The sequence below is a fragment of the Elgaria multicarinata genome, chromosome 9, assembly GCF_023053635.1.
Source record: "Elgaria multicarinata webbii isolate HBS135686 ecotype San Diego chromosome 9, rElgMul1.1.pri, whole genome shotgun sequence".
In the NCBI taxonomy this organism is placed as follows: domain Eukaryota; kingdom Metazoa; phylum Chordata; class Lepidosauria; order Squamata; family Anguidae; genus Elgaria; species Elgaria multicarinata.
The window spans coordinates 28,054,719-28,071,662 of NC_086179.1; the positions used below are offsets into that span (position 1 = coordinate 28,054,719).

Consider the following 16,944-nt stretch of genomic DNA (forward strand, 5'->3'; position numbering starts at 1 on the left):
AGAGATGGTTGTGGAGAGATTTGAAATCAGGGCTCGCCTGTCCAAGTCTAGCACTGTGTCCCAGTTTACCACTAACCAGCAGAAGTGGGTCATATGATAATAATAATAATAATAATAATAATAATAATAATAATAATAATAATAATAATAATAATTTCTTACCCGCCTCTCCCTCTGGATCGAGGCGGGGAACAACATTGAATACAAAATACAGAAAACTGATTAAAAACAGAAAACCAATACATTATTAAAACCTTAAAATCTTTTGACATCTTAAAATTCAACTGGGTAGGCCTGCTGGAAGAGATCTGTCTTTATAGCTTTTTTATATTCAGAAGGACTGTTGAGTTGGTGAATCTCTTCCGGTAGGCCATTCCACAGTCTGGGAGCAGCAGCAGAGAAGGTCCTCTGGGTAATGGTTGTCAGCCTAGTTTTGGCTGACTGAAGTAAATTCTTCTCAGAGGACCTGAGTATGCAGGGCAGATTGTATAGGAGGAGGTGATCCTGCAGGTTACCTGGACCCAAACCATGTAGGGCTTTAAAGGTAATAACCAAAACTTTATACTTTGCCTGGAAACTAATTGGCAGCCATCGTATTGCCATGGGATGAATGCATGGCACCTACAAGGGCTTGAAAGAAGAAATGTTGACAATAGGAGTAATATTGGAAGAGAAGCATTGCATGGCTTCAAAGGATGGAGAGATCAGTAAGGAGATCAAGGATACCATGACTGTAGCTTACTTGTCTGTAGATTCCCTAGGTCACAGCTGGGGGTTCTGTGGCCTTCCAGCTGTTGTTGGACTCCAGTTCCCATCATCTCCACCCAGCCTGGCAAATGATGAAGGGTGATGGGGTCGTGGCTCTTCAACATCTGGAAGGCCTGCTTGAAGGGGAACTGGAGTGGGCTGTCTCTGTGCCACACATGTGCAGATTTTATTAAATCCATTTTGTCTGTGTTTTGTGGATTTCCACAAGTGCACTTGTGCAAATGACATAAATTGTGGAAACACCTCCCCCACCCCCAGTAAAATAAAAAATGGTTCAGAAACCTGCATGACTAGGAAAAAAAACCCAGTCAGCTGCATAACCCATGGGTTGGACGGATAGAAATCCAAATTCCAGCAATGTATTCATTGCTGAGGACAATTTGTAGGTAGGTGGAAAGAATGCTGTGCTTGGATGCAATCCTTCCAAAGTTCACACTGTATATAAACAATAGTGTTGTTGTTGATGATGATGATGAATGGAGCTGTTAAAATGGATGGAGTCATTCAGGCAAACACATACAGTGCTCTGGATTTTGATACTTGAAAGGAAAAATCAATGTATATGTATCTTTCTGTTGAGAAATTTGCTGTGTTTTTAGTTTACTACACCCATTTTACAAAAAGAAGCCAGGCAAATCAAATGAATTTTATCTTTCTGTTCTTCTTTCTGATCAGGACCCTCAGATTACAGAGAAGGCGGCCAGGTTCTGTGCAGCCACTAGGGCTTGCCATAGACTGTGGTGAAATAGTGCCATTCCAAACAGCAAACTCTCTGGTGTTACGTTTTTCATTTTGAGTTTTTGTAGAATTATGTATGCCGTGAATATTGAACATTTTATGTGCTGATTTATGATTGTAATAAAATCTATCTATCTCAGTGGAGGCGGGTGGCTCCGATTTCAGTGGGATGGTGAATCTGCTCCAGGCTTCAGTCAGAACTAGTAAGAACTCTAAAGATACTCTGCAGATAGTTCCTTTAGAGTTTTGACTGAACTCTGGAGTGGATTTACCGCCTCGCCATCATTGAAGCTACCAGCCCTCCACTGATCTATCTATCTATCTATCTATCTATCTATCTATCTATCTATCTATCTATTTATCCCACTCAGCGCAATTGGCCAGCATCCCTGGGGCTGGCCGATTGTGCAGGGATGACAGCCAATCTCATGGTACTAGCCGATCATGCAGGGACACCATTGAAGCTGGCCGATTGCAGGGAGAAGCCAGTGATGGTGGCAGTAACTCTAGTATCCTGTGTGTTCCTAGGCCCCAGTAAGTACAGCCCTCCCCCCCCGCCCAGGCACCGCATGCTGGGGTTGTAGGCTGTATGGGGGCCTAGGTCTGTGCAGGGAAATGGCAGATCCGGCATTTTATGACAGATCTAACATAAAATGGACTCGGTGCTTCGAATTTTGAACCTGGAGCCTTGCACAGCCCTACTATTTATCTAATATATATCAAGTAAAATTACTTACTGCTGATGGCATCCGCTAAATTCTTCAGCTGTTTTATGTTGTCCAGAACCTCAATCCTTTCAGTGTATGGGTTGTAACGGACTGAGAACGGGCGGGAAATGGTTGAGGCATATTTCCTGAAGGAAAACACAGAAACATGAATGCTTCCCAATGTTTGTGTTTTCGATGAATGAACATCCTTTACAGGTGGCAAGTAAAGCAAAGACCTTGTTCAATAAATGATGCTGGTAGCATGCATATCTCGAGGGCGGAGGGAGGGGGCAATGTCCTTCCCTTGATTTGGGGGGGGGGGGAGATGACATGGGTTTTTTTTTCTTAACCTTCTCTCAGCATGTTCCCCCTTCTCCTTTGTTCCCCCTTCTCCTATTTAAACTTCAGCATTATGCCATTTTCTATATTTATTTGTTAATAAAATTACCTCCTCACCCTTCAAATGAATACTTCCAGGGCCAGTTGACAGGTGAGTATCAGGTACAACAGGAGTGCTCTCTGTGACCTTACTGCATTATGGACACACCAAAGGACCTCTAATCATTCAGCCAAACTGAAATAGAGGTCAAATTATTACCTTAAGTTTTGCTTTGCTTCTTTAAAACTTTCAGCAATGTAGTAAATGGGCTGGAATTCAGTCACAGTGTATTTCTGAACTGCTGTCTTTTCCAAGTTGAGAGGTTCAATGACAGGTTTACTGGATAAGCAATACTGAAGGAGAAAGGCAGAAACATTTTGATTTTAAACAGATTATTATTATTATTATTATTATTATTATTATTATTTCTTTCCTCCCTTTTTATTGTGTATATCAACAAAACAGAACAGAAAATACATCATGTAAAGAAAAAAACACATTACATATATAGGAATATCATCATTTTTCATCATGTGTACCATTCATTAAAAAAAAAAAATATTGCCATACCACAGGATAAACTTATCTAACTCTAATAGTTCCTTCTAATACCAAATGGGAGTGGTGAATGCCAGCAGTACTGTAGCCAGAACAGGACCACTGAGCATGTGAGCATATCAGCATGCTTGGGGAAACTCCAAGGTTTACAGAAGCTGCCTTGAGTGTAATTTATACCCCATCTTATTTATATCCCAACTAATCTTGCACTGCAAGTCGTATATGAAAAGATGTATCCATCCAATTCAATGGGGTACAGAAGAGAACCACGGTATTGATGCAAATTCATATACAAGTGAACATAAGTATTGGCCATGCCTGCATAGGTCTGCTTCCTTCACAAAGAGATCAATCTTGCTGGGATAGGTGACAATGTACACAGGCAGACAACATATCCTTACCTCATTTCTTTTTCCATCTAAGGAAAAGGAAATGGAAAGATGGTGGTATGTCCAAAGTTACTCAAATAAATACAGGTGGAGATGTGATTTGAACCCACCTAGGATTCCTTCAAGGCATATTCCGAGACACCACAGCACTCTGACCCATCACGTTGTTTTCGAGGACGTGAATACAGCCACCTCCCTTGCTCCAGCCCTAACTGCATCTTGGCTCCAAACTTCATGAGGTAGGCTCTCAATATATTTTTCTCCAGGTGGGAACACAGCCCATGGAATATGGAGACTTGGGGAGAGACCCAAAGTGCAGCTAGGGATGGTCAGATTCTCCTCATGAGGAAACTCACAGAGACCTCCATTGTAGCTTGCAGGACCTTATTTAGAATAATGGTTAATCCAGCTTGATCTCTGAGGCTTAAGTGCAACCCAACCAATAGGGGACACTGACTACCACTACCGAGTACTCTGCCCACAGCTCCTCGCACACATTATTGCAATAATTATTACTGCAATCTTGTATTATTTATCTTCTCCCTATTACAGATAATTCTCCCTATTATCTTCTCCCTATTACAGGGAATGACTGAGTAGTGGCATGGATCTGGCCTCCAGAATGGTTCATCTCATTGCTCATGCTCTCACCTGTATGCAAGGCACTGGTGATCTCTTTCCATGCATGCATATTGTAGAGGTGTCTCAAGAATCTGCACAGAGTTGCTTGACCATGCAAACACACCTGCTCAAATTCTTCTGAGCAGAATCAAGGTGGCCACATAGCCTTGATTCAGCTTACACCCTACTCTCTGCTGCCTCATCCTTCCCGGCTGGATGTAAAGTGAAGATACAGCCAGTGGCATTTTCAATTCATGAGAGCTGAAATACCATCCCTCTGATCAACAGATAATGCCACTGAGTCTGTACCCCCTCTGGGGGCACAGATACACGCAGCAGAGGGAATGTGCCAGTGGAGGCTGGTGGCTCCAATTTTGGTGGGGCTGTGCATCTATTCTGGGTTTTAGTCAGAAACACCAAGAACTCTAAAGGAGCTATCCAAGGTGCTGAACCATAATCCCAGATAGGTTTAGCACCTTGGATAGCTCATTTAGAGTCCTGGATGGTTCTGATTGAAACCCATAATGGATTCACAGCCCCACTAAAATTGGAGCCACCAGTCTCCACTGGAATGAGCATTCCAATAAAACACTCAAAGGGTCCCACTCATTTTCAGAGCATGCACAGGGTTATTTGCCCAGCTCTAAAATATTACCAGCTAGAAGGGATTTCGGGACTTGCTTTTTGGGGGGGGCCTAAAAAGGCATAGGAATGTGTTCTTAGACATCACTTGTTTTCCAGAAGTAGGAACAACAGTCCTTTATCCATACCTGCAGTTCACCGAATGATGATAACAGTCCAGCGCCATAAGCCTTAATCGCATTGCCTTCTTTACACAGCCCAAATTCCACTGTAAACCAGTAAACCTGGCACAAAGTAAGACACAAAGATTATTTGTCTCTGTTGTGAGCAAAGTCCCAGATGATTCTATGAACGTGGTAATAAACCAAATAAAAGAGAACGATGATAGGACACAGTATAGGAATGCCCAGTGTTAGGTCTCAAGTACCATTACAATTTTATAGATGAAGGTGGTGTCGTCTTCTTTTTTGGCCAGGTTTTGATTTCCAAACCTTCACTTTCTGACAACATAAGAAATGCAGGTCATAATCATATTAAATTATTATTATTATTATTATTATTATTATTATTATTATTATTATTATTATTTTCTAGGCTGTTTTGTAAATAAGCCCACAAATTCTTTCTTTGACACTTTTATTGTCCTCTTTTGTGTGTGGCTAAACTTACTAGTACCATCATTAGCTGCATATAACACAAGTGCTAAGCCCACAAGGATTGCTAGCCTGATTTTATTTTACTTTTTAACTCGCCTGCTATGTGGCAAGTGACCTGCATATCTATGCTGGCCATGAAACAGAGGAGAGTCCTCTCCTCGTTGACTTGCATTTAGATGTACTTTTTTAGCCTCTTGGTGGACTACTTAAAAAAATGCTTTCTACTAAGTGGAAGAAGGACACTCCGTGTTCCCATCCTCCACAGGTAGCATAGAAACCAAGTGGGCAGTTGGAGAAAGGAGAGAGAGAGCAATCTGCACCTTCTCCGACAGCCCCTCTCACTCACCTGCATGGAAGTCTTGGTCGCCTGTGGTGACCAGACAAGTTGATAAATGCCAGGCAGTCATGTGCAAAGGAGGACAGGTTCCCTGCACCTTTAACAGAGAAGAGAATTGGTGCAAAAAAGGTGAACCTCTAAAAGTCTTTATTCTACACATTTATTAAAGCTCCAGTAGGCCTGTCCTCCTTTGCATGGGATGAAATTTACAAGTACCATCATTAGCTGCAGTTTGCTATACATTTTGCCCCAATGGTCATGATCTAAATAGTGAATGGTTCAATTGAATTCACGCTATGACAACTGAGCTTGTGTCACAGTGATATGATCCCATCATGGAGACAGTGTATCCCTCTTGCGGCATTTATAGCTCTTAGCACAGCCATGGCATTTGTCACAGTGGTTTGGATAATGCGGAATAAAAAGTAGGAAGTAACACTAGAAAAGCTGTATACAGAATGTGTAATGTGCCCCAATCACTATCTTTGCACTTCAATACCAATAAAAAAAAACCCCACTACTGTAGATCTATGATAGTTAATGGAATTAAATACATTATTTGCATTAACAGTATAATACATCATATCTTTGCATGTAAACATGGAATTATTATTCCACAGGGAAATGTCAAAAGTATTCTGAATCCAACAAGACCTGAATTTGGTCCTGGACCATACTGAAACTGTCACCAAAATTCTAGAGTTACCGTAGCAAGTTTCTCAATGAACTCATCGGGTGCTCCCAGGGAAGCCAATCCAATTTCCTGTAAAAATGAAAAGTTATTCTCTGTGGGGTTTTTTTTAAAAAAAACATGCACTTTTTTTTTTAAACTAGAGCTGAAGTAAATTTGGGGGGAATTCTCTTTGTTATTGTTGCAAAAATTTATTTTATATTTTTCGAAATGATTGTCCCCTCCCAACATGCTTGATTATGGATGACATTAGTAACATGGATTTTCTTTAAAAAAATAAAAATCCAACCAAGTGGGAAAGCGCAGTTTTCAAAAATGATAGCAACATGATTGCTTTTAAAATGATGCTTCAAATAGTAAGCAAACATTCTAATACAAATTCTAGAATGTTGTTGATTCTTTAAATCATCCAAAAATGTTATTTTAGCTCTTAAGTGACACTATTTAAGATTGCTTTATCCAACCCGATGCCCTCCAGATGTGTTGGATTGCAACTCCCATCATTCCCATCCATAATTCCAACACATCTGGAGGACACCAGGGTCGGGAAGGCAGATTTAAGAGGATAGCTTTTAAACAGCCAGGCGAAATTTGTACTTACTGCTAAGTACTTATTTAGTAAATTAATACCAACTTAGGGCACAATCCTATGCATAAAGTCCTACAATTGGGGGTTGTCAGGCTTTTTTCTATCTAAACATGCATAGGAATGTGCCCTTAGTAAGATAACATTTCTCTACTCAGGAGCATACCAGCCATGAAAAACAGTTGTGGATGTTGTTTGGATGTTTATGAAGGCACAGAACATGAATAGGTCATTCCCATGCTTGGAAAGAGGTGTCCTTAGTCATCCTAAAATCCTTAGTTAATCTTCTGTATGCAAACCCCATGACCATAGTCCACCCTCCACTCCACCCCGGTAAGGAGCGCTGTGCCTCAAAGTAGAATGTTATCCATTTTGCTCAAGCACTTGGCTTGAAGAAAACCCTGTAAGATTAGCAATTGGTGCTCTTTCATGAGTTCCTGGACAATCCTGCCTGTCAGCTGTCATCATTCAAATAAAGCCTTTACTTACTTGGGAAAACTGAGCAAAACTGGGATCTGCAAACAGAGGGACATGTCCTAGGAGTTCATGGCAAACATCACTGAAAGAAAACACACAATCTGAATTAATCCCAGGTTCAATCCCCAGCATATCCAGGTAGAGCTGGAAAAACTCCTGCCTAAAACCCTGGAAAGCTGCTGCCAGTCAGTGTCGACAATACTGGGCTATGGTCTGACCTCAGCTTCCTATGTCCCTATGGAATCCCAGTGGTTCTGCTGGGAAACAAGGTGTGTGCTACCTGCCTAGTAGAATCGCTGTTTTTGTCAGTGTTCATGGCAGCACAGCATGAGGAGAGGGGCCGTAGCTCAGTGGTAGAGCACCTGCTTTGCATACAGAAGGTCCCAGGTTCAATCCCCGGCATGTCCAGGTTGCCCCACTGATATCAGAGGCACCAGCCTCCACTATCTCTGGTGTAAAATTATTGTTTTCAGCTTTCTGGGTAGGAACTGTCTGGTATTTTTGTAAGTGTGATGCACATGCCTCAGGCACCAAAATGCCTCTATCATTCTCGCTATTGATCACATAAAATGCTCTGTGCTTTTGGCAGTAATACATCTACACAGCTTCCAAGAACAAATACTTACGGTTCTGGTGTGTACATTGGTCTTGACGAGTGGCGAATGTACTGTGTAGAGTGAAATACTCTGAAAGCCAAGCCAGCCAAAAAATCCCGAGATGACAGGAGGCCAGCCACAGGACGTAGGCGAAATCCTGTGCAGCCTTTAAGGAAAGCAAAACTCAGGGTTACAATCTGGCTGAAATCATGTTCTGATTTATATTGGCCCTATTCAGAAGACACCTTAAACAATGGCTTTAACCATGGTGGTTAAGCCAGAAAGCCAGGCTGTGTTCAAAAGGTTGTCACACAGAGGAGGGCCAGGATCTCTTCTCGATTGTCCCAGAGTGCAGGACACGGAATAATGGACTCAAGTTAAAGGAAGCCAGATTCCAGCTGGACATCAGGAAAAACTTCCTGACTGTTAGAGCAGTGTGACAATGGAATCAGTTACCTAGGGAGGTTGTGGGCTCTCCCACACTAGAGGCCTTCAAGAGGTAGCTGGACAAGCATCTGTCGGGGATGCTTTAGGGTGGATTCCTGCATTGACCAGGGGGTTGGACTCGATGGCCTTGTAGGCCCCTTCCAACTCTGCTATTCTATGATTCTATGACATCTTAAACCATGGCTTTAACCAAGCCTTATTCACCATGGTTAAAGCCGTGGTTTATGGTGTCTTCTGAACGCAGCCTGGCTTTCTGGCTTAACCACCATGATTAGAGCCATGGTTTAAGGTGTCTTCTGAATGGGTCCATATGGGCCATTGATGCACTGTGATTATACACATGTCCACTCAGAAGCAGAGACATATAGATTTCATTCCTTCTAATTCTGTTTCACAGATTGACAAGCATCTTTTGTTCTGTTATATCTGTTCCTTAATGAAATCAGTTTTTTTTTTGTTTTTTTGTATAAGAATCTGGTTTGTTTGCAAACAAGCACTAATACTAATGATCTGTTTTGCTAATGTGTGTTTGCACTAATGTAAGGTGACTATATGGAAAGGAGGACAAGGCTCCTGTATCTTTAATAGTTGTACAGAAAAGGGAATTTCAGCAGGTGTCATTAGTATGCATGCAGCACCTGGTGAAATTCCTTCATCACAACAGTTAAAGCTGCAGGAGCCCTGCCCTATTTTGTATCTGGTCATCCTAGCTAATGTGCACTTACGCAAGTGTGCATTTCCGCAAATACCCTACCAAAAGGTGTTTTTTTTAAAAAAAAAATGGTCTACAACTCCGTGGAATCCACAAGCCTAGAAAAAGCTAGTCCACTGAGGAATCTACAAGCTCGATTCATAGGGCCTATTCAGGCAACGTACTAAGCCATGGTTAGGCTGCTAACCCTTCTGCAGCAAATGCTTAGTGAGCATGTTTAAATTGTGGTTATGTAACCACCATTGTTAGGCATGGTTCCCACAATATGCTAAGTCGTGGTTCACTTGACATGCTAAGACATAAGGTTTAGCTTAAAATGCTTAACCACTGTGGTTTAGCGTGTCGTCTGAACAGGTTCATAGAAATCCAAACGAATTTGAATCTATTGCAAATTTTTCAAACATCCCTACTCAGAAGTAAGTCCCACTGGACTTACTTCCAGGGACTCAGTATTTCAAATATCAGGGTCCTATTTCTACTATTGTGTCAATGAGGTCAGACCCAGGACCTCCCTTTGCATCTTTTACTTACTTTTTAAGAAGTTTGAGACATCTTCCAGCTGTGGAATGTTGTCTTCTTGATAGCCACAGTATTTCTCCAGGAGAGGGAAGACATGGTTGTGTTCATAGCAGGCATGGGTGGGATACAGCGTCTTCAACTCCCTGAAGACTGTTCCCCACGTTTGCTTCTCTTCCTCAGTGTAAGTCACCCTGGGGATAAGCTGTCCGCTAGAAAGGAAAAGGCAGTTTAAAGCTAGAGTGAAACAGTAATGCACCCTCCCTCTCCCCTCCCTGCCAATACCATCACCACGAAAACAAATTCACTCAGGCCACAGCTAGACCTAAGGTTTATCCTGGGAACCATCCAGGGTTCGCCCTTGCCTGAGCACTGGATCCCCTGTGTGTCACCTAGATGAACAGGTTTGACTCCTGGACGATCCAGGGATAAACCTTAGGTCTAGCTATGGCCACAGTTTGTTTTGACATGCAGTGATGGAGTTACGTAGCAATGCTCTAAAACAACCTTCCCTATCCTGGTGCCTCCAGATGTTTAGGACTACAACTCCATCATTCCTGACCATTGGCCATGCTGCCTGGAGGGGATTGGAGTTGAAGTCCATAACATTCAGTGTGTGTATGGATAATGGGAGTGAGGGCTGGTATGCACTTGAGCACTGACCCCTCCTTCAATCCCATTTCAATTCTAAAGCAACAACAACTCGTATATCCCTATTCTCATATCTCACTAGTGAACAGACTCTGCATCGCAAGCCTTCAAGCAAACCTATGCAGCGGTCAGAATTGGACACATTGTTCCCACACCAAGTAGGGTGACTATACGAAAAGGAGGACAAGGCTCCTGTATCTTTAACAGTTGTGTAGGAAAGGGAATTTCAGCAGGTGTCTGAAGCACCTGGTAAAATTCCTTCTTCATCTCAACAGTTAAAGCTGCAGGAGCCCTGCCCTCTTTTGTATCTGGTCAAAAGGGCAGGGCTCCTGCAGCTTTAACTATTGTGATGAAGAGGAAATTTCACCAGGTGCTGCATGCATAGGAATGACACCTGCTGAAATCCCCTATTCAATACAACTGTTAAAGATGCAGGAGCCCTGCCATCCTTTTAATATGATCACCCTACGCACAATATGAGTGAAGCCATGCCCATGGTCCCTGCCATGATGGACTCATACAGCCCCCTGAGAAAGGGCTCTGTCCACTCCATTCTCCTGAGGGGGAGGGGTGTCTGCCACATAGCAGGTGGGAAGGGCCAGGTGTATACCTCCATCCATCGTCCTACCAATCTTCCAGTTGGCTTCAAACTGCATGGACTGCTAAGCTATGTGCTAGTTAGGGAAGTCTGCCCCTATTGGCTGAAGATGTTACTGCAGGTTTCAACCACATAGACACATTTAAATAAATTAAAATAAATTAAAGCATTATTATTATTTTTAAAAAAATATCCCTGAGGTGCAGACCCCTGAAGTCCCCTGAGTATGCACTCCACGTTTCAGGTGCTTAGGCATCATGTTTTTGGTGCTATGGCACTGACGGATGAATGAGCAGACACACACACACATGTGCTTTTATTATTATACACTCTACAAGCAGCGACAGTCTGGTATATTTTAAATTTCTCCTGTTCTTGCTTTGCAGCTTTGGCCATCTCGAGCAGCACTAATCTGATATATACGATATAGCCACAGAGAGCCTGACCATAGGATAAAGGGGTTGCCTTAGATAGATAACCTCTTAGATCTCCCCCAGCCCTAAATTGCTGTGGCCCCATAAGTCCACTAAGGTAATGGCGCAGCAGGAATAGCAATCTGCCTTTGCCCTCAATACAGTTGCAGCATTGTCAGCCTGCCTCTGCCTCAAACCAGAAGGGAGTCCTTTGACCTGCTCCGCTTTGTTGCCTTGACATTAAAACTGAGGGAGGCCGTTTTCCTCAGAAAATAATTCAAAAAATGGACAGGCAACTCCCCACCCCACCCCACCCTTCCCAAATCAAAGAGTCTTTTCCAGCAATTTAATAGGGTTCGTGGCACTGCTGGGGATAATACGAGGGATTTCCAAAGCGGCATGCTCTTTGTCGAAAATATGAGCGATACCCCCACCATTCCCCACCCCCTTCATTTTCGCCTGAGCCCCCCAATAATTGTGCAATTTTCTGTGTCTCGGTGCCGGCTCCTCCTTGATCTCTGGAGCTTTAAATGTGATTTTGAATTAGAGGGAGGGGAAAAGTTGGACGGTTGTGGTTTCTATAGCATTGACCTTTTCTAATTAATCCTTAGGCCACCTTCGTAGGTCTGGAGAAAAGAGCAGAGGCTTAAGGCACCGTCAGACACCAATTTGAAAGCAGCCGAGATCAATAGACCAGTGCTCAGGGTGGCAGGTGAGAGAGGAGAGAGGAAAATGGGGGTGCAAGTGGGGCAGGGGAGATAAAGATGAATGGATGAGGGCTTCGAAAAGTGGAGCTCACAGAGTGCCATCTGAAATTCTCCATCCTTTTCTTTGGATTGACCTCGAGAAGGCCATAAACTCCTATAATACATTGATTTATTTTAACACTGTTGTTTTCTATGCTGCTGCCTCTTTGCGGTTCAAGTTGGTCATGGTGGAATGAAAACATATCTACAATATTCTTCTTAAAAACAAGCCTTTCGCTGGTAGTAAGTGCTAAACTCTTATTGATTGTCTGATTATTATGGGTGTGCAGAGTGGGGCGGAGCTCCATTGAGTGGGTTCTCTGCTCCAATTTTCAGAGGGGTCCATCTCTCCACACCACCAGATTACTTGTCGGAAAACTGCTCCATTTTTGGAGAACCGTGCTATTATCATCAATGGGAATTAGCAAAAATGCATACATCTCATTTTTAAAGATAAAGAGATGAAACTTAGCACTCAGGTAGCTCTTAAGTAGGGCTTTATTTATTTAGGCAGGGGATAAATTACAGGAGAACTTTAACACATCCTTTCACCAGGTTGGCCACTTACCCATTTCTCCTTTAGGGGAAATGGATCACCCAAAAGTGGTCAAAAGGTTGCCTAAAATGTATATATACTAATTGTAGGCTTTGAATGACAGGAAAAATGTGCCTCAGCAATGGCAATAGGAAGGAAAAGGAAGAAGAGAGGGAGAGAGAAGGCAGGGCAGTCCATTGAGTTGGCTACTTAATCATGGACTATGGCTTGCAAGTGAGTCTGAGACTGAGCAGAGCTTTGAGGGATCACTTCTGAATTACCAACAAACAAACAAACAATGCATCACCAAAAATGAGGGCAAAAGAGGGAAGAGAGATTTGCATAAAATTTGCCTATGCTCATTTATATGTATAGATACACATTCAGAAATAGCTATTTAAATAGAGATACAATCCATCTCACTATACTGTGGACAACTGTGACTGGGTGATCTCCTGTGTGTCTCATGATTACCAGGGTAATATGGCCTCTGTCAGCCCTTTAAATAGAGGACTGTCCTCCGTTAAAGAGGACACACAGCTGGTCTAGCAGCAGTGGCCCAAGATATTTTGCAGCCTGAGGTAAAAGGCAAGGTGGTGTACCCTCCCACTTTCACAGTCAGAAGCTGCCCAGGTGGGCAGTTGAATCTCTCTTCAGTGCAATGGGACAGCATCTTCTACTGCTCCCAGGGCAGAAGGCAGGCCACCTGGCACACAAAGCCCTGTCCTCCTGCACCTCACTGCCCCCTTGCCCCCCCCCCAGTATCTGCTGCTTGAGTTGGCTGCCTCACTCTGCCTAATGATAGAGCCAGTCTTGAAGAAGGTTAACAGCGCATAGTGAAACTATGGAAATCGCTACCACAAGATGTAGTGATGGCCACCAATTTGGATGGCTTGAAAAGGGGAGTGGATATCACTGGAGGAGAAGGCTATCAATGGCTTCTAGTCCTGATGGCTCTGTGCTACCTCCAGTATCCAAGGCAGTATGTCTATGTACACCAGTTGCTGGGTATATGACTGTGAGGGTGCTATTGCCTTCTTATCCTGCTTATGGGTATCCTGTGAGCAGCTGGTTGGCCACTGTGTGCTGGACTAGATGGAACCTTGGTCTGATCCAGCACAGTTCTTCTTATGTTCTTAAGGTGAGCCTTAACTATTATGAAACTTGAAATGAACAATCTGCAAATGTGTAGATTAGTCTGTAGTTCTTGTGACTTGTCAACTGAGTTTCACTAACAGTACCTTTCATGTCCTGGGGGCTGCCTTCACGGCAGTGTTTTGGTGCTGCTCCACTGCAAAACCCTGCACTATTGCTGGTGGGGGACGGTGGCAAGTTGTCCTTATGAGTCGAGGCAGCATGGGATTTCCAGCAGCCATTAGTCTTGACCAGCCCACTCCCTCTCCCTCCCGCAGCTTCCGCTGACCAATAGGAAATCTCCTTCTCCCCAGGAACACCCCTAGAGTGGCTCTGAGCAAAAGACTGGCAAAAGAGCTGGGCTGACCTCACTCTGGCTGTAAAAGCCCCTGACTTTTCAGCCACGCATCTTCGCCTCTTTGCCCCAGGGTGGCTTCGAATATGCGGCTGTATCATGTAACTGAGGCAGGGCGGATTCAGAGCCACCCTGGGGCAAAGACAACATCAAGACAGCCCCCTGATTAGGCCATAAAATCAATTCTAAATTAATGTATCCGCTCCATTCCCCCCTCCCCATGCAAAATAGGGGGGGCAGGAGGGGTAGAAAAACAACCCACTTTACACACACAAAAAGTCACAATGCAGCTGGGCCAGAAATGATAGATGCTGAGTATTAGATCAAGGCCCTAAGTGATGCATGATTTCAACCTTGTTTACAGCTCTTACTTTAATGTAAATTGCACACTCACCCCCCCCCACCCCTCCTCTCCCCTGTTTAATGTGAAGCATACGAGGCGCTACTTTATTTAGTGCTCGGGGCTTTGTAGTTGCCTCTTATACTGCGGCGCAATTAAATAACAAAGCTTTGCAGCGCCAGAGCGTGGTCTTCATCTCAACGTAATTTATTTCCGGTAAGCTGTAATTTTAGGATAAATGCAGTCAAAGGAGGATTTAAGCACAGAGTAGAAAGAAAGCCAGCAAGGGAAAATAAACACTATGGCAAAGACTTGGTTGGATGAAAAGGGTGCTGGCCAGTCCTACCCACAGTCCACGGGTTCAGATTTGGTGCTATGTGAATGAGCTTCCAGTTCTTCCTCCCATTCCAATGCTCTGATTCGCCCTTTCGCTTCTAATTTTGCAGTAAATCATTATTTTCTTTCTCTCTCTATCACACACAAAATCTTTTAAAATGTATTAGCTGCCTTTCTGTCTAAAGCCCCAGCCCCCCAGACCCGCCCCAAGGATAGCTACCAGAGAGCATGCGGCAAATAAAACCTGGTCTCTTATCCATCATGATCCTTCTTGTGAAGATAGACCAAAGCATACATCAAAGGCTCCCAACCTTGTTGGACTGGGGTGATTACATTTGGGAATTTGAGAAATGCTGTAGGGATCACAGCAAAATGGCTCTCTTGGATGATGCGGCTAGTCCTGTAATGGCTCCCATTGGAGTCTGGCTAGTCAAGAGGTGGAGGGGGGTGGAGAGAGAAACAGTGAGGCTAGGAGGGAGGGGGAAATGGAAAAAGTTGCTTCCTGGCTCACCCAATCTTCTTCCATCCACACAGACCTTTCCCCTTTGCACTCTCTCGCTCTCTCCACTCCCAGCCAATAGCCTTCCTATTTCTCTCCCCCAATCCCTTTCCTCACTCCCTATCCCTCTTTCTCTCCCTTAGTTACTAGCCCTTAGCCTTGCTCTTTCTCCCCCACTCTTTATCTTGCTGTTTCTCTCTACTCCAAGCCTTGCTATTTCTCCCCCCACAACATCTTCACCATGCTATTTCACTCCCCTCCTAACCTCTAACCTTGAACTTTCTCTCCATTCTACCCCTTTGCCTTGCTTTCTCGTCCTGCCTGCTGAACAGCTGATCAGCAACAGGTTCAGGAACAGGAAGGAGAACCTGGTGCCCTAACGTTTTTCATTTTTAAAAAATTTAAAACATTTCTTTTCAAAGGCAGCAGGGAGTGGAGAGCTTTGCAGGCACCGTATTGGGGACCCCCGGTGTACACAATGTTAGTTAATAGTTAAGAAAGATGCGGCATTTTTCAAGTTGACTTAGGCTGCACCCCTATGCTTGTTTAGACAGAGAAAAGGCCTACAACTCTCAGCATAATATAGTAATGAAACACACTTATTCATAATTATGAAACATGTCACTTACTGAAAAGTTAAAGGACTCCAAGCCACAGATCTTGTGGACTTTAGTGACAAGGGGGTAGGCTTCAATTAAAAAGTAGGAAAATGTCTCAATGGTAAGTTCAGTTGAACCTTCGGAACCAATGACCAAGACGGGGTGGGTGGGGAGGAGGGCTCTCTCTCACTAGAGGTCTTCAAGCATAGGCTGAATAACCATCCAGAGTGTGACCTGGCACTGTTCACTGCTGCCAAAGGGTGGGGGGAGTGCAACCCTCCTCTGCCTCCTCTTGCCTTCTACCTTCTCTTCAATACTTTGCTCTGAGGGGTCCTTTTTCAGCCATTGGCATGGAGGTGGCCCTGGAAATTGCCTGTGTCCAATTGCCTGGAAATTGCTTGTGTCCAATTGCCTGTGTCCTTGGAGACAGGCAGTCTCCAAGGTCATCTCCCTGCCAGTGTCTGATCCTGAAAAGGGACCCCTCAGAGCGAGGCATTTGGCTGGGCAGGCTCTGAGGAAGGCACACCAGGCACTTTCTTGCTGTGGCCTTCCCGGCAACAGGGGAGCAGCTGGCCTGGCTGTGCAGAGTGGCCACCCGCCTATGCCTTACTCAGAATGAGACACAGGGTGGGTGACGGCAGTGGCGGCAGCTGCTCCGGAGGGTGGCAACAGCTGCTTTCTGGTTGCAGCATTTGCCACAGCAGAAGACTGGCCAACAGGACTCTCCAGAGCATCTGCCCTACCGCCCTATGCCTTGTTTGAGAGGCACAGGGCAGTTGCAGTGGCATTGGGACTCCTGGTGGGGGGCATCTACAGCCCTTCCTGATCCACTGCCTGAGGCGGGGTCATCACCCTGCTTTAGGGAGGGCTGGCCCTGCCTCCACATACATAGTCACCAAATCAATGGCAAACTATGCTTTGCTATTCAACTGGAAGTGAGATGAGAAGCCTTAAAAATGAAAAGGGTTGTGGGGAGGG

At 44.2% G+C, this 16,944-nt stretch overlaps 1 protein-coding gene across 1 annotated transcript in view; it reads right to left on the minus strand.

Annotated features, from left to right (window-relative positions):
* Positions 1-16,944, minus strand: part of PAH (phenylalanine hydroxylase) — a 43,623-nt gene that overhangs the window by 1,585 nt on the left and 25,094 nt on the right. The window contains exons 6-12 of the mRNA XM_063133380.1: positions 9,776-9,972; positions 8,116-8,251; positions 7,502-7,571; positions 6,442-6,498; positions 4,931-5,026; positions 2,812-2,945; positions 2,244-2,359 (exon numbers count right to left, since the gene is read on the minus strand). Coding sequence (XP_062989450.1) covers positions 2,244-2,359; positions 2,812-2,945; positions 4,931-5,026; positions 6,442-6,498; positions 7,502-7,571; positions 8,116-8,251; positions 9,776-9,972 — 806 coding nt within the window. The remainder of the gene's footprint in view (positions 1-2,243; positions 2,360-2,811; positions 2,946-4,930; positions 5,027-6,441; positions 6,499-7,501; positions 7,572-8,115; positions 8,252-9,775; positions 9,973-16,944) is intronic.